Raw genomic sequence first — 18,734 nt, forward strand, 5'->3', positions numbered from 1 at the left:
TTGAGAACAGTAGAGGAACACATTGCTGACAGCTCAAGGGAATGAAGCATTGTGCTGTCGCTTCGTCTGAGGAGACAATGACAGAAGAGAAAAGGCCACAGGAGACAATTTAGACTGAGTCAGTTAGTCTCCATGGTGACTCCTCACTTTGAGGAGCTGCCCTGTTTTTGTACAGTCGTATTCGGCACTAACAAGATATTTCTTGGAAAAGAGTCTAAACATAGATAACAACACACCATGATGAGGCCTTGTTGGGACCGTTATTGAAATTTTAATGCTCTAAAGTAAAGAATACACTCTTTAAACACTCTACTCACACAGGTCCCCCAAGGCAATTTATTTTGGTTGCCTAGACCTATTCTCAGGGATTTGTGGTTGTGTACACTTTTTTCAGGTGGAACAACTTTATACCTTTGTCATTCTCAACATGGTCAAAGTTTGGTAAGTTGTGGTATATCACCATATTTATTCATATTAATAATTGGTGATAGACACATTTAATAATAGAAATAGAAGAAGTAATGCATCAGTATAAGACATGGCATGTCAGTTGACTGAAATAATAACCTAGATGCATCAATATTTGAAACCTAGAACAATGGCATAGTACATTAGGCCAAAGGTCTGTGTAGGATGGGGTGTTTGAATAGGTCAGCAACACGCAGCACTTTCCCACATGAGACAGAAATTTGAGTCCAGTGTGAGACTCAGATAGTAGTTTAAACAATATCTTTCACTTTCATTCGAAAAGTGGGATTTGAACAGACTTTGCCATGTCATGCTGTTAAGATGTAGCCGTAGAATCAATACTAGGTTACTATAGCAGATAACAAGGCGTGGTAGTATTAGTAAGAGCAGAGAAACTGGTCTGTTTCATACTTGTTGTAATTTTGCTCTTGTATTTTTAGTTTGGAAAAGGAAATTGAAGACACAACTAGTAATTAGTAAGTTAAAACTTACAGTCTGTCCTTGTTTAACACCTTAGATTAAATGACCTTAAGAGGAAATAACACACGTGGCTACCTTATTACTGCGGCCCTAGGAGAGTCTCTGCTTCGTAAAAGAAATGGTTTACTGATATTACGTGAAGGTCAAACAGAGCCGTGGCAGCCTGCAGGGACAGTGGGACTATGAGGAGGACTTCACATTTATTTACCATATGACCCCATTCATTATTCTTGCTCCTTGTGACAAGGTGCACATTTCCTTCTCTATGGCCATTTATATTTATTTTTTTCCAGACTGCTGTAAAATCCTACTGCTACATCATTGTGGTCCAAAATCTGTAGCTACAGTACACATCAAATCTCAGCAAAGCATTTCCCATCTCTATATTTAGCTAGTCTGTGACTAAGTCTGGCATCAGCGGTGTATAGTGTTGCCAGTGTTCCTTCTCTTAGAGGTTACAATAGCTTCATTAAGTAACATTAGCATTTATCACAAAGTAGCTACATACAAACATAAGAATTTCTGGATGGACAATGCTTGATTCCTACGTAGTGCCTTCTACGTAACGTCAGTGGAGGCCATATGATCCTTTAAGAGGAGTTGACTGATAAAGACTCTTAGTGTTCAAAGAAAACTTTCATTACTAAGACTATTTATTGGTAGTAATAGCTTTATGTCCCCGCAGCTGGAGAAATCGCTTTGGAGATTATTCTGCTTCTGAAAACTCAATGTTTATGTAATTGAATTCTGTCAGCCCAACAGATTCATCATTATAGCATCAGCTAAATATAGAGGTGAGTGAAGCTCTCATATAACCTCATAAAAAGGATGTCAAGGATTTCCAGGATGAAGGAGCAAAGCCGCTGAGGAGAAGAAGACCAGGAGGAGAGAGATATTTCCAGACATGAGAAAAAGAAATCATCACAGGACATTGTTGCAGCAGGTAGACAGTTGAAATTACGCATTACATAGACTTTCTACTCTGACATGAACGTGTTCGCAGATTGAGCGACAATATGACATTAAATTGTCTGTGTGTAAGACAGCCCTCAGTCATTTCCCCTTAAACTTGCAAATGTGTATTCATGGTGCTACTCACCTTGAGTGTGTGCCGACCTAGAAGGGATTTTTATTTAATCTTAGGACAATATGCTGTGCTGAACAGGCAGACTGGGCCTTCATTTTCACAGCATATGTATGATTTGGCCTTCAAACCGCCAACTGTATCAACACTTAGCTATGTGAGGAATGTTTTTTGGTTAATAAGATCATCGCTGGTCGTCAGAATTATTATCCTCTCTCAAAGACGTGAGGCATCCTTTATGCTCCGAGAGTAGTTTTACACCATTTGTCAAATTCAGGCTAGATTCAAGACTTATGCGCACTGCTTTAGATTCATTCTGCTCCTTCTGTTGGTGTTATTTATCAGACACATCAATCTTGGAGCGCAAGTGGCATGACATCTGAGGTGCACTGTGTGGGCCATCACAGAAGTGAGCGGATCTGCTTTATTCATTTGCATTAAAGGGAAGGTTGTACAAATAACAGACAATATCAAAGCACAGCTGATGCCGTGTGTGTCTTGCATAGGTTGATGGCACAGCTTTTAGTTGTTCCTTAAACCAGTATCTTCACATTTCCTGGAAATGCTTGGAAAATGATGTGCTAACCCAGCCTATCACGCCTTAAAGGGACAACATAAGAAAGCTTTTTATTTAGCAACACTGTTGGTATCAGAAGTGAAGCAATGAACAATATAAGAAGCTCTCAGATTAATCAGCTTTAATAAGGGTTGTGTAAGAACCTCGTCTTTAAGGCAAGCCAGATCACTCTGCTAATGTTAAGCTGACTAAGTTTGTTACTGCTACTGCAGTTTGTAGTAGAGGGCAGAGTAGTAAGTAATTTAAAGGTACAATACAGTATAAACTAAGATGGGCCCCACAGTACTGTCAAACTTTGTGGCCTTTTGTTTGCATGATAAATATTTCAAAATAGTCTTCAGGCCCCCACCATTTCCTAGGCCCCCCTTTATTCTTATTTCTTAAAAGTTTACAACCCACACTCTGAAGCAAAGTAGAACTTCAAATCTTACATGTAACTTTAACACGAGGGACAACAAAGACAGCTTCTGTTCCACGCCTTCAAATTCTCGTCTTAAATTATTAAAACAAAGTTTCAGATACAACAAACAGATGAGCCCTCCTCAGGCTGGAACCACAAGAAATCAATAGTGGCAATCACTGTTGGATCGGAGGTGACAGCTGTGTGGAAAACAAATCTATGCAATCTCCTGAAGAGTTTTACAAAGAGCGGACAAATAGTAATTTAAATGTGCACAATAACTGGAAGCAAAATGGGCTTGTCTCACACACACAATGTCAATGTCAAGAGAAACAGCAGGGCACTGTGTACACATCTGACCCTTTGCCACTAAGAAGCACCATTAAATTAAGACAAAAGTGCAACTGACATTGCTGCCTTGTTATGGGCCACTTAGAAAGATTCAGAAACCACAGCAGTGTCCAAACAAGCAAATCAAGAAGAGACTACAATATAATGAGACCAATATTAAGTTTAATGGGCCTGAAAGCAAAAGGCTGGGGACAATATGGAAGTCATATCATCTATCCACTAAATTTCAATGATACACAAGTGTGCAGCAGTTCAATAAAACTGCTGCACAGTGCAGGTTTTACTTCAGGGAAGAAGCTGGTTTAGCCATTTAAAACCAAAATGAATCATTTTTGAGGAAAAATCTAATGGAGGCTGAACAGTGGCATTCATCGAGATCAGCTCTCCATGTAGTTCATCTATTTAGTAACAATGGTCGCACACTTTGCTTCACCCTCACCTGAACTCAACACACAAAAACACTTGCACACTCGCACAAAAGCAACTGCGCTTATGTGAGGTTAATAGGCCTTCGAGTGGCCTCTGATTCTGCGAGGACACAGGGAGGTCATTGCAGCCTTGAGATACCAACGTAATTGGCACCCAGAGCTGTAGACTCGTTTCAACAGAGAGTCAGCCTGACACGGCCGAGAACGGAGCCGGTTTTTGTTTCAGGGAGAAAAACCATTCTGAATGGAGTCTTTCATGAAAACAAGGTAATCAGTGAAATACCTGTAGTTGTTTATTTTTGCTTGGGATTTTGTCATGGTTTCAGTGCTTTTGAACAGCAAACACTGAAACCGTGTCAGCAGATCTTTGTCAGTGAAGGACAGCACCCAAAACTGGAGATCTTAGAATATGTGGATAAAGCCTAACAAAATAAAGCTTAGTGTTTTTTATGGTTTAACAGAATAAAGGCAATAATAGTTTTCATGCAGACTTGGTGAAGCTGTTTGTGCTTTTGTGAAGGTAACATAAGAGGCTTTCAGGGCTGCAATAAACAGGTATTATCATTGTCAATGAACCCGCAATACTGTTTGTACTAAATGACAAGAAGTGAATAATGATAAATTAACGGTTATAAATTCTCAGAACAAGGTGACATCTCCAATTGTCTAGTTTTGTTTTGAACCAACAGTCAAAACTCCCCTGATTAATATTCAGTTAAAAAAATTTTGACTTACTGAGGAAAAAAAAAATCTTTAAAAAAACTCAAATGAGAACCTGATCATGCAAAAAATAAGTTGATGGCATTGCAGATGAAACTTTTAAAAACAATATGCACAAGAATGTTTTAAAAGAGTAATCGCTCTCTTTTCCAAAAGTGTATCTTAATGTGCTACAGTAGCTAAGACGGTCAATTAAATCAATTAATGCAACTGGCTTTCGCTCCACATACAACAACAAATAGCTCTTTGACTTTCAGTTTCTTTTTTCCAGTTGCATTCAGCAGCAATCAGCGACATGTCTCATTCTTGACACTTTGCACTTGTCAGTGGCCTTCATGTTGAAATAAGCAGTGTCACTTTTCCCTCCATTTTTAGATCACAGATAGTTTCTTATCTTTTTTTATTATGTAGCACAGCTGTGGGCATCAAACAGCAAATTCAGGTCATGCAGTCACGCTGTCATTCTGCATGCCTACATTATGCAAACTGTAAATGAGAGCAGCGAGTGCGTCGCAAAAGCGCATTTATGACGTTACTTGTTACATCAGCACTGTGCTGTGGACCGTCCCGCTACTGCTTCAAAGGTCTATGTCATTTGCAAAACATTACCAGACATTTTCAAGAGTATGAATGCTTTCTTTAAAATACAGCTGCACATTTGTTCTCTCCACAAGGACAAACTTCACAAGGTCACATATATTTTAACATATTGTGACCAAATGATTCTCATTCTCATTGCTGAAAATTTGATTTGAGATTGTAATTACGGGGAAGGTATACAGTATATACTTGGCCAGATTTTTATCATAATGAAGTCTCAAATGTTGATTGCTTTTGCTGTTCAATCAGAAAGCTCATTTTACTTAATGGATCTCAAATCTTGTTTGTCCCACATATTCACATCTTTACTATCTCATACTGAAGACAAAAGGCAACATTTGATACAAGTACATGTGAGAAAACCTACACTTTGCATGTTTTAACATCTGCTAAACTCCAGCTGCACATACATTGATATATAAAGTTGATGTGGTGAAAAGAGAGGAATTTGACTGCACCCTGAGGTGCATTTGTGACTAATAGACAACCGAAATAAACATTTCTGGTATTATTTATAATGTCAGGTAGGCAGGTGGGCCTCAGGCTAAAGCAGCTGACACACAGAGGTGGTTAAATGTACATTTACATGTAATTTGACATGAGTTAGAATTTATTTTGACAGTAAGGGACAATAAAAAGTTTCTTTGTCTCAATGTTTCCTGCACTTGATTGTGTTTCACTAGATGCTCAATTAACCTTGACAGTGTTGTCTCAGACCATTACTGTACCACCGCAGCTTCCCTGTCTGAATCCTCCTTCACAGCACATTGAAGGTTACAAGTACAATTTCTTTACCTTTTCTCCGAGTCTAACCCTTGCCAGCTGTGTAGTGAGATAAGGGCCAAGTATCTAAAAATAACCCAGTCATTCGGGGGGCTGAGCATGCCTTGTCATTCAACGATCTCCTTTGTGCCCTAATACAAATATTGTGAAAAAGCATGTTGGCAACTGTACTAGATAGCAGTACATCTTCTCTGCTTCCTTCCTTCCTTTTTATTTTTACATTTGACAATCAATCACTTAGTTCTGCTTATTGCCTTCAGAATACAGCTTTCTTCATTTTAATTTGCACCTTCTCTAGTCACATAGTCTCACCTAACTCTTCTTTCTTCAGTGTCACATTAAGATATTGTTTATCTTATAAAAATAAAAAAGTTCATATTCTCTGCTTTGGGACTTCTTGACTTTGCCTTAATCTACATTTCCCCTCATCTACCTTCACTGCCCCTCACTTTGTTGACCTTAAAATGCTAAATTCAATCACACATGCACTCATCTGAATCTTTATGCCAGCCCTCCACTTTGCTTACTGAGTGGAACAGCCTGCTTCTACTCTGAGATCACACAGGAGACTCAGGAAACAAACTCATTTATAAAAATCAGGCACATATACGGGTTGCTGAATGGGCTTAGCAGACATAGATGCAAAACAACAGCAAAGATGTGCAAAATTACATTTACCCCAAAACAAAATCCATATATACTGCAAAAAAATAAAATACTAATTATAATAATATGTTGATGTCATAAAATCTATATGAAATAATCACAATTAAAAAGACTAGGACTTTAATAGAGTGAAAAAACATGTAACATACTTATGAAAAGGTTTTTTTTTTTTTTTTTTTTTAAACAACAAAGCACAGGTCCTGCTGTCTGAAGTGCTGCTGTGTTCACGATATCTGAAGAGAACATCTGAGCATATGGCACATACTCATTAAAGCCTCTGGTGTTTACAGTATAGTCTGTATTGTGCTCACTTCCTTGTTATCACAAGTCACGTATGAAAAACAGTCATTATACCTAACTGGCAAAAGGGAGAGTCCTAAACAATTAGGGGCTCCAAAGAGAAAAAGACCAAAGACAAAAAGATGAAAGGGGAAAAAAATTGGAGTCCAGTGACAGCAGAAACAGAGAGCGAACAGTCCGGCCTTTTTAAGCTGGATTGCTCTGAAGATGGATAAAAGATTACTCCAATGCCTGAATTGCTTGATTTCAGATGAATGGGAACATGAAAGAAGTAACTAAATGAATAAAAACTTTGTAAGTTGTTATACTGATGGTGCGGCACATCAGCTGTGTTAGAGGGTGAAGAAAAACTAAAATTAATTTATTGGTTTTACTTCACTGAAATTTATATAAAATTGGTAGGTGTAAAGCTTAATGCACTTTTATATTTAGAATAAATGACATGACATGATGTGTTGAAAAGATTTGAAAAATGGTTTTGTTGCACCACTATCACAGCTCTTCTCGTTAGTGACTGGCATTCCTGAGCTTACATGGTTAATGCAGGTGTCGCATGATTTAAAGATTTGAAGAGAAAACTGATACTTGATGCTGAATTAAGTGTGAATAGAGAAGCACTGCTGCAGACTTATCAGCCAATTTCTCTTGTTTACTTCTTTCATACTAAGGGGTCAGCATTTGGATGTGTGTATTAGTGGTTGTGTGTGTGTGTGTGTGTGTGTGTGTGTGTGTGTGTGTGTGTGTGTGTGTGTGTGTGCTGAGCACAAGGTAGACTGAAATAAGGCTTTTGGTCATTTCACCACAGCAGAGAGAGAAATAACACGAAAGCATAGCGGTCATTAAGCTTTCCAGACACCACTATCCTTTGCAAGTTTAATTCTTTTTAAATTACTTTAGGTACTAAATGAACCTGTGTTGGAGCTAAATTAAATTCACAGCTATCATTAGAAAGGTTTCTATTAAAGAGCCTTGTGTTGGGGAAATTGGCTCCTAGAGCATCTTGGCCTGATAAAGGGGAATATTTTTAATTTCCAACAAGCTGCACTCATTTTGACCCCAGGGGTTCAGCAAGGCTGCAAAATAGCCCATTAATTCTATCTTCAAGCAGGCTGCTGTAAAAAAACACCACAATATATAACCTGGTGATGATTTGTGCAAGAACATTTCCACTTACAAGCTATGCAGCAATACATCCCAGTTCTGTTTGTGTTTGGCACAGACATACGGATTTATTAACAAAACTCCATAGAGCATGTTTATATATTGCTTTCTCAAATGTCATCTGAATTCTTCACTTCTGTTGCCAACTATCCATTATTAAGTGTAAACATCACACAGGCACACAGATACTTGAAAACTATAGCTTTGTTTTTATGCCAAGAAAATCAAACGCCAGGAAACCATACATCTTCTCCTCACACAAGATGCCACAATTTGAGAAAGGCCAAGGATACTTTAGGTATGCTGAAAACTAATATAGTCTGACAATGAATTCACTCCTAACACGAGAGGCTTTGTTCTACCCTGTGTTAATTACTCCTTTACACAGAACTGGATACCAGGGTAAGAATGTAGTCAAGAATACCTTTAATCAAATCTAGATGAGATTATTGCTGTCTTTATTGTCAACAACTCACTGCTCTCAGTGTGTTTATTTTAATCTGTAACTGCCATAAGGTTCAATGGTCGAGTTAGACAATTAACCTCGTTTACACGCTTAAAATACTGACGAGAAACAGCAACTTGAAGACAAAGAACATACTGTATGAATGCAGCTTATGAGTTGTTGAAGGATACCCGTTTCCAAGAAATCAAACAAAAAGGAAAACATTTGTCTTACTACCGTCTCTGTTTGGCAATATATTGGAAAGCTTGTTAGTCACAAGGAAAATTACTCCACTAAAAGAGAAATGAACCCCAACTTCTCATTAGACGTATCCTCAATAAGAAGTAGCTTAAAAGTCATGAGCGAGAGTGGTGTGAAAATAATATGTAAACACTGCCAAGTGCTGCTTTGTTTACAGTTTGCACACAGTATTTCTGCAGTCCTAGTTTTTCTTTTGCTTTCCCTCTTTGAATGGCAAATACAAACTACCAGCAACTACTGGTATAGAGTCACATCCTGGTTACACATTTTGGCCAATATGAAGACAAAATGAGGCAAACAGTCTGCTAGTAATTGAGCGCTGACTTCATTGATGAACAGTAATTTAATGATTAAAGAACCACATTTTTTAAAAAATAAAGATGGTTCTCCTGTATTACAGCGGCAAGAAAAAGTATGTGAACCTTTTGAATTTCCCATGAAATGTGATCTGATCTAAGTCAAGAGTATTAACAAAGATAATGTGCCTGAAATTATGACAAAAATTAATAAATTCTTTTTAATGTCTTTATTGAGAACAACCATAAAAACCTCACAGTAAGTGTGTATGTGAACTTTTTAAAACTAATTTGGAGTCAGGTGTTAGCATAAGTTGAGAAAATTAGTTTGGAGATGTGGACTAGAGCTACCTCGACTGACAAAAACGATCTACGACACTTTGGGACTGTGGTTACTCTACCAAGAAGTGGGTGGAAAGTCAAAATGAACCCAAGAGCCCAACAAACACTCATCAATGAAGTAAAGATATTACCCTGACTGACAGCCAAATATTTGAAGGCATTATTGGAACTGGTTAACATCAGTGTTCACGAGTCTACAGTATGTAAAACAATTGAAATAGCAGGGTGTCTATGGCAGGACATCACGAAGGAAGCTGCTGCTCACTAATAAGAACATTGCTGTACACCTGAAGTTTGCCAAAGAGCACATTGACACTCCACAGCAGTATTGGTAAAATGTTTTGTGGACTGATGAAACTAAGATTGAACTATTTGGAAAGAACACACAGCACTACATCTGGTGGAAAACGGCACATGAAAGATCAGAATTTGTGTTATTTTATTATTATTATTACATTTCTTAATACCCTTGACATAGATGAAGATCAGAGCACATTTTATGAAACCAGGAAGTTCCAAGTGTTCACATACTTTGCCACTGTATATGACTATATAGGTTGCAAAAAATGACCAGAACAGATATATTACAGTTGTGTGATGTCTGTATGTCTGTACTAAACATGTGTTTAGATGGGGGGTTACAAGAATATATAGTGGGGGATAGTGTCCCCCCCGACACTATCCCCACAGGTGACCAGAGTTCCACTACACTGTGAAACAACCTTCTGTTGTTGCTGTTGTTACTTAAACCAAGAGGACATACTGTACAGTATATGACATGACATGACGTGACATACATCTTGTAACATTACAGAAGCCGTAGTTTAAGCCACACATTTTTTTACTTTGTGGAAAAACGTAACTCGTATCTCTTTGTGCATAAACATAACCAAACCTCTATGTCTGCACAGCTGTAATTCTGGAGATTCTCAGTTGTCCAGTTGAGGTTTTTTTGGAAGTTGTGTCATTACTGTTAAGTCAAAATATTTCACTGCTCAAGTCTAAGGACTGTGGGTCTCTTACCAACTTTCCTCAGATGAAGAATTCGCTACTTGGATGAGATTTTTACACAACAATAAAGACGTCCAGTGACTCAACTTTCAGATAACAAAAGGTTATTACACCAGCTGCTGTTCTGGGGCTTTTTTGGACCAATGTTTCTGGTCCAGTTTGTACAACTTGTAAACTTTCTAATACCTTGTTTGCTTTTTCAAGTTCTAAAGAGCCACCAAAGTAGTTAGTACATACCCCTCTGCTTTTACAGCTAACAAAATTTAAATACTGTCACTGCTGTTCACAATACTTCCACCTGTAGCTCTTAACACAAGCTGTTCTCGGTTCTAGAGCAGAAAAGAGTTGACGACACCCTGGAGCCAGATTTCCTGGCTGAAACGTGGCTTGTTAGCTGCCAAAATGAGAAGAACTCCTTCAAAATTAGCCCTGAAACATGCTTGGTGGAAAAAGGGGATGAGCCCTTTTTTCTCCCTTCAACCCTAAATGCAGCACAGTTGTTGTGAACCCGAAGCACGACTCGTCTGACCTCCCTCTTCCTGCCTTTGGTCCCTGGGCCCAGTCCACTTTGTCTAATAGAGATGTTGAGCAAAGAACACATAAGGGAGCAAGCTAAAAGTCTATCTGAAGAAAGAAGCAGATTATATATAGCCACTGATTAAGGCAGAGATGGGAACATGACCTACATGCATAACAACATTTTCTCTCACTTTCTGCTACAGAACAAGCCTCCGTCCAGGACCAGGACTCCACAACTGGGAGAATCACTCTAATTATAACACCGGAGTCTGATTTCAATGCACACCTCATTAATATTCCTCTCATTATTGGGTTAATAGTGTATTTTAGAGGTGTGGGGAAACTGGAGAGCAGGTGGTGTGTCAGTGAACCTTTATTTCCACTGCACCTGTCACACCATTGTGCCTGTATTAAGTATTAGATTATAGTTGAAACTGATAACTCTCTTTGCTCACAGAATCAGTGTTCTTAAAGTAGCTGTTTCCTTGGGAGACTTATGGGGAATGAAGGCAAAAATGGGGAAAGCAAATAGGGAGGGAGAGTGGGCTTTCTCCCTTCTTCAGTCTTTTGGATCCTGTCCCACTGATGCCAATGACCGTGTATCCGGCTGGCTCTGACAGTGGCAGCGCCTGCGGGCAGCCGCGGGGGTGGACCTTGCTGAGATTCAATCCCGATCCTTTTATCAGCCACCTGAGGTTGATTTAACACCCCTGTTCCTGGACAGTGAAAGCGGCTGATTATACAGCTAGTCAGCCCCTCGACTCCCTCAGCTCCAGCCCATTACCCAGAACTGCTGCGCTCTGCTGTCTGGACTCATGCAGACACAGAGAGGACGCAGAGAGGCAGGCTATAAAGATGAGACAAGATCAAAAGCATTAACTATGTATGTGAATGAATGACTCAGCATATGAATGTCTATGTGCTCTTTGAGAATATATACTGTATTCATCTGGTGAAAATGTTGACAGAGTCAACTGTCAACAGTAAACACAAAACGTTTTCAAACTTTTATAAAATGTCTAAGCAAATTAATATATTTTGTGACTCTTTTCATGCCTATAAATGTTAAAGTGTCTGTTTGTTGGTTGTGTTTTTGCCAGATTTACAAACTGCACACCTATTTTTAGGGGACATCTGCAGACTGGCAATTGACTAAAGGAGATCACTTTGAGAAAATTAACCAGAAAAGCTCAATTACAGCTAAAGAGACTACAAAGAGCACAAGTGTTTCGCCTCACTTAAACATCTGTCATTTCGATAGCGATTAAGATTTGACAGATTGGTTAATTGTAACCTTATAACCTGAGCATATGTTTCTTCAACAGGTGAACAGATCAACCAGCAGGAGGCAAAGGGCTTTGTAAAAGTGTGCAGTTGCATTTGTAATTATTACAAAGATTACCCTCTCTTCCTGCATCTTAAAGGAAATGGAGAGGGTCAGTGTGCACATACTGCGCTAGCACCTCTATTTGAAGACTTTAATCCACTTGCTTTTGTTTTGCAGACGTGGGTTTGAGTGCTACGCAACAAAGATGGTGATGAAGGTGAATAATATGCCTTGTATTCAGATTTACAACCATATAGGTTGTTATGTTGTATGTCATTACCTTCTGATATGACCCACAGAAGGGTCTCCGGACATAGTGACCTTTACTGGTACATGTAGGAAGCATACCAAATGTCTGTCATCAAGGCTACAATACTAACAGATGCTATATAGTCAGTGACCATTTACCATTTATATTCCCACCCATGGATGTTTAATTAGGTATAAGGAACAAAAACAAGTAATAACAAATAAAACTTTACTAAATAATAACTCCTTATGTGACCTACGTTAAGTTGGAAATTTAAACAACAGCTCAAGTAAACATCTAGTCCCTTAAATTATAAATTAACCACAACAAGTATTTAGAATCGCAGTGCTTCCACACCTGCCCATCACTATTAAACATTCATTAGCCAGACAAAACCCCAATCATAAACATAACAAGCAATTCTACCCAACTTCAGAGTTTCAATGGGAAATGTACATTAGATCAGATTAATTTTGTTTGACATAAATAATTAAAGCAAATTTGAGCCATTTTCAGAAGGGCTGAAGCTTTTATCAGTACATAACTTGTGATATCACGGTATCTTCCTAAAGCAAACACTGATTTTATCACTTACTGTATATTAAATAATACATATACCCATCTTCATGATGGAAGAAACGTCTACTATGATGTGTAATATTTCAATTTAAAATATCCCTCCAGAGTTAGATAGGTTTTGAGTTGAAATGTACTATGTGAAAAGAAGTGTTCCTATCTTATTTGGGAAAAAAGACAATTAACAGATTTCTGTCCCAGAGCACAGAAAACTCAACAATTTAGGATTTTACAGTATTGTACAATGGCTTTACAGGGGAAAAACAACTTATTTATAACATATTTTGAACACTCTACTACAAATGTATTGTATAAACCTTGGGCATTAATTAAAAGTTTTGCTGATTGTAAATGTCAGTGCTGTAGATAGACTCTCAGTGCTGCTGCCTATTGTGTGTCAGACATAACAGCTTCACACTCAAACCCATTGTTCAAGGTTACAATTTACATAAAGCATTCACCTTGACATTTCTATCCTTTTGTGTGCGATACACAAGAGTCACTTATACACACACACACACACACCCACAACACAACACACACACAAAGTAGCAGAGGTAAGGTCAGGCAACCGGCTCTCACACAGCAGACTCGCACAGAGACTAATATTGCAATTCTGGTACATGGTTTTATTCCTCTTTGGTTTCTATTTCTTTGGTGAAGACGTGAAACGGTCACACCAACCTTAACATGAAGAATAAAAATAAATTGATTGTTATATTATTGTTTTCTTGGTTCTCAAACACCTGCTGTTATGGCTCCTTAAAGACAAATAGGTGCATATCTACCTACCAAGTAGGTCACTCTAACATGATTTGTGAGAAAGAAGCCACAAGTTCACATCATTGGACAAATATACAGCAGCATGACACTCATAGTCATTGAGCTGCTCGCTTTCAATAATAAACAATGCAGAAAATACTGAACTTCTAACACAATGTTCATTGGTTTTAAATCTCTCAGTCTGTTGTCCTGCTTGACAAGATCACACACAAAAAAAAAAAGACTCCACATTCTTACCTAGTCCTATCTTCAGGTTCACTATATCAATAAGGGTTATAGACTTGGGCTGGCAATGGCAGATGATGTATCTGACAATTCATAATAATTAGGTAATTTAATTATAATAAATATAATATTGCATGACAATTCAACAAAAAAAACGTCAAAACATTGTAGCATATATGCACAATAAGTCAGTTGCTGTAATTCAAATTCTAAACACAATCTGTGCAAAAACGCCAGCTTCAAGTGAAGCTAATATGAAACCTTCAAAGGTAAATAAATTGGGTATCTGCCAAGTTGCAGACTTATACTAACTTTATATATCTGCACACTTTGCTATTTCCTTGCTGAGCTGCAGCAGTGAGAAAACAATGAGGACGGTTTACACAAAAAAAAAAAATCCAAATAGAAAAAAAAAATCATAAAAGAATGATCATTTTAAGTAATATATCAGTAAAACACCAAACATGTACAAGTTTATACTGTGAGGATTTGCAGTTTTCTTTGTTTTATGAATGCATGCCATAATCCTTGACTGGAAAATATCCACTTACTTTGTCTTACTTAGACGGCTGTAGCCTCATTTTAGCTTGAAATAAAATTTTAATTAATTTTTTACACAATAACAACCTGTGATTTTGGACTCCTACACAGTCATCTGTCTTTGAGAACACATCTCTAGTTCCCATTTAAATGAGTGAAACTGCAAAATACAGTTTAGTATTGTCATGCCATTTCATCCCAAAAGACAATTTTGCAATTGCCACAGTGATTTTCAGGTAAGTCAATTACTCCTATCTTGTGCCAGTAAAGTGCTTCACTCCGTCAAACTTTGGGAATATTCTCAAGTTCACCCTGTCAGTCATGGCACTGAATCTCAGCAAGCTCATGTGAAACATTAGGAAGAGGAGAGTATAATCATAATAAAGGTGACAGAGGATCTCTCATGGGACACCTCGCCTCCAGGCACACAGCTATGAGATATGATTTTAAAATGCAGGAAAATGAATTCCTCATGAGGCATTTTTACAATGAATGCCTAGAGTATCACTATGGAAATCTGCTCGCATTACAATACAAAAGATATGTTTTCTTCTATAAAATAATCACATTAAACCAACAATAAAGGTAATAAGAAACTATGTCATTTAAATAAAAGAAGGGTGCTAAGGTGGAGAAATGATGACTTAGTTTATTGGATAGTTATGAATTGGCTGAACAACAATGGCAGCTTCCTTTATCAGTATCATAGCCCTGCTCTTCATCTACACATTGGCGAAACTAAAACAAGACAGACTGGGACTAAAATGAGAACAGTTACTTCTAAACAAAATGCAAAGAAAAAGAAAAAAAGCTAAATATAGCTCTATATAAATTGAGACTTTAGTGCACACACAAACCTCTGTTGAGCCTAGGCCTTGGTTCAATACTTAAATGTAGGTATTAAACCACTGTCGTCTTATTTGGTGAGCGCTAAGTGAGGCAAACAAAATGCCATGAGTATTTGTGCTACTAGATAAATGCTACACTGCCCACCATTACTCACACTGCCTGTCTCAAATAAGCTGTAGCGTAGTGAAGTAATGGGTGCCGGCTGTCTTATTGCTCATCTGAAATTCAAAGTGGCTTTTTTAATTATTCAACTCATTTAGAAAAAAAAAAGTCAACAGGACAAATGTATCTAGTGTTTTAGTTCTGTAGCAAATACCTGTGAACAGGAGCAAGGTTGCTTACAGGAATGTACACGTGTATATATATATATGTGTATGTCTATTACTTACCCCAGTGTAGTCATGGTGACAATGGTGTACCAGAAAGAGGCAGGGATGCTGGTGAACTTGCTGGAGCTGGAGCCCTTCTCTGCATAGAACATGACTGTGGCGAAGATGATTATGGCCATGGTGAGCGAGAAGAGGAGGAAGCCCAGCTCTGAAGCACAACTCTTGAGTGTATAACCCAGGATCCGCAGGCCCTGCGAGTGACGGGAGAACTTGAAGATACGAAACACTCGAAACACACGCAGCGTCACGAAGGCCCCGCTCACGTCCTCGTTGTTGGTCATCACCAGGCCGATGTAGTACGGCAAGATGGCCATCACGTCGATGATGCTCATCACTGAGCGCATGAAGCGGTAACGGCTAGGTGCAGCAAACAAGCGCATCAGGTACTCCACTGTGAATATCATGACACAGGCGGTGTCCATGCAAAAGAACGCCACTGTGTAGCGTTCGCCACATGGCATATCTTTCTGGTTGGTCGTCGAACCACAGGGTACGGTCTCCACCACATTAGTGATAACCGAGATGGCGATAAAGAAACCAGTGACATAGTAGAAGACCAGGGCCATGGTGGAAGTGTGGGGGTTCTCAAAGGCCCGCCACATTGTCTCCCTGAAATTCATGTTGGGCATCTTCAGGTCCTTGTTCTCCTCCTGATCATCCTGTAGTCGCTCCAAGTTCTCCCTCTTTCTATCCTTGTATTCTTCATAGCAACAGTCACCAATGATCTCAGGGATGATGCCAAAGAAGGTCAGCTCTTCATCGTAGGCAGAAATGCATTCGTGTCTGGGGTAGTGGAGCTTCCCAGTCCGGTAGAAGTTGAGGATACTTCTGAAGGCATCAGGGTCCCGATCAAAGAAGTACTCCTTTGTTTCCTCATTGTAAAAGAAGTCTTTTTCAGAGCTGCCCAGCAGGGTGTCTGGGTAGCGGTCCAGAGTGGTCCTCCATGTCTGAAAGCGACGGCCACTGACATTGAGGATGATCAGCTCATCCTGTCTCTTGGTGTTGTCTCTTGGTGCAACAGGCATGGGGCAGTTGGCAACAGGCATCCAGCCAATAGCTGCTGCCCTGGCAAAGGGAAGCCATGCTGCTACTCCTGTCGCCATTGTTGAGTAGAGTCTTCAAAGTAGTCCTCCTCACCTTCAGAGTCTGCCTTCAAGAAAATGTGACATCTGAGGAATATATTGGAACAAAAGAAAAAATGGCATCACAATGCTGGAAATGAAGCAGCATGAAGTTTGATATTTAGAGATCCAAAAAAAGTTCCCCTTTTATTAAACATCTCGTCTTACTTCTCGTCTTTTCTTTCCAAATCCACCAACACCTGACCAAAGTGCCATCCAATAATGAGGAAAAACTGAAAATATGGCAACAACTAAAGTGTCGGACAATTTGACAGACAGCACACAGGTAAAGATGAAGTCTGGCATCAGTTCATCTCTGTATGTAAGGTGGATGAAATCCACTCCATGAATCCTTCCAGTACCTAAACCCTGCAACACTGTTAACACTGGCTGACTGAGTTTTATTTACTTACTTAATTACTTAACTCTGTTTCAGACCTGAGCTAACATTATAGTAGAAAGTTAAATGTGAGTGGAGACACTGTAGTTAACCAATGAGCGGCATCATGCTGAGCAGCATGCTCAACGGAGCCACAACGAGGAGCGCCGGCTGTCAGAGACCGCAGCACACCTGTTGAATCGGAGGAAGGAGATGACCTGCTCCGGATTCATCTACGTTTACTTTCAGATTGAAAATACTGATGACATGACCCGTTTGTCCTCACGAATAAAAAGGATAAAGGATAAGGATAAGGCTGCGTAAAACCTGTTTCCTGAAAGTCAAACATTTCCGTGGAAAAATCAACTTCTACATGACAGAGCATGCATTTGTCCTCCTGGCATATAGTCATTTTTAAAACGCACCACAGCATTTTTTATTAAAGACGGAATTTGAGTTCAAATAGATACCAAACAGACACAAAACACGCACACAAAGAAAAACCATACTCACCGATAATCGCGGAGAAGGGAACAAAATCCCAACTCTGCCAAACAGAAACTGAGTTTCAATGAAGACTGACTCCTCAGTTTAAAGCGAGAGAAGACGAGCTCGCATCCATCCAGCGGGATGAAGCAGCGAGCAGCACCTCTCCTCCTCCTCCTCCTCCTCCTCCTCCTCCTCGATCGGTCGACAGACTCCTGCAGCACAGCACCAAGCAGAGTTAACCGGTGTCTGGGACTTCTGCACTCAGGAGAAACTGTCTGTTGAAGGATTTGTTGACGTCCCCTTTGAGTGATTCTACATCCTGGCTTCTTTGTTTTGCCCTCAGCGTTTTAAAAAAAGTGGCATGTGGTGGATGGATGGTGCGGGCATCTTTTTCTCCAGCACAAAGTACTATGTGCGTCTCTCTCACTGTGCCAGCTCTGTGTCGTCAGCCCTCCCTCCCTCTGCCTCACTTCACCGTCATAATGTGACAAACCCACTGTCATTTCGGCTAAATTCAATATTGTACTACTGCATTTCTTACTTAAGCAATAGAGAACTGACTTATTAGAATATTATGGTGGCTACATACAATACAATTCACATGCAGTTAGTATCCTTAACAAATATAGTTATTATCTGTATACTCATTTATCCATAAGTGGTTTTAACATGGCCTTGCACTATAAGTGCACCACATTAGGTAAAAAAAATTATTTCTCACCGTTTCTCATAAGAGGATACTCTATGATGTGTAGACAGTGCTCGCCCTTGAAGCCTTGCATTTCCTGTCAAAAAGAGTGAAACAGATTCTTGAAATACTTTTTTTCCTCTTTGCACAAATCTTATTTTCTCTGTGCCAGCTAAGCTTCTTTCAGGTAAGGGGTATCTCCTTAAACTGAACTACACTTCACAGC

General features: G+C 39.1%; 1 protein-coding gene across 1 annotated transcript in view; it reads right to left on the reverse strand.

Moving 5' to 3' along the window:
* LOC113154748 (potassium voltage-gated channel subfamily D member 3-like) overlaps window positions 1-16,949 on the reverse strand; it is a 52,508-nt gene extending 35,559 nt beyond the window's left edge. Inside the window, exon 1 of the mRNA XM_026349106.1 lies at window positions 15,832-16,949. Coding sequence (XP_026204891.1) covers window positions 15,832-16,934 — 1,103 coding nt within the window. The 5' untranslated portion in view covers window positions 16,935-16,949. The remainder of the gene's footprint in view (window positions 1-15,831) is intronic.
* Between the last annotated feature and the right edge of the window lie 1,785 nt (window positions 16,950-18,734).

The sequence above is a fragment of the Anabas testudineus genome, chromosome 5 (assembly GCF_900324465.2).
Source record: "Anabas testudineus chromosome 5, fAnaTes1.2, whole genome shotgun sequence".
Classification (NCBI taxonomy): Eukaryota; Metazoa; Chordata; class Actinopteri; order Anabantiformes; family Anabantidae; genus Anabas; species Anabas testudineus.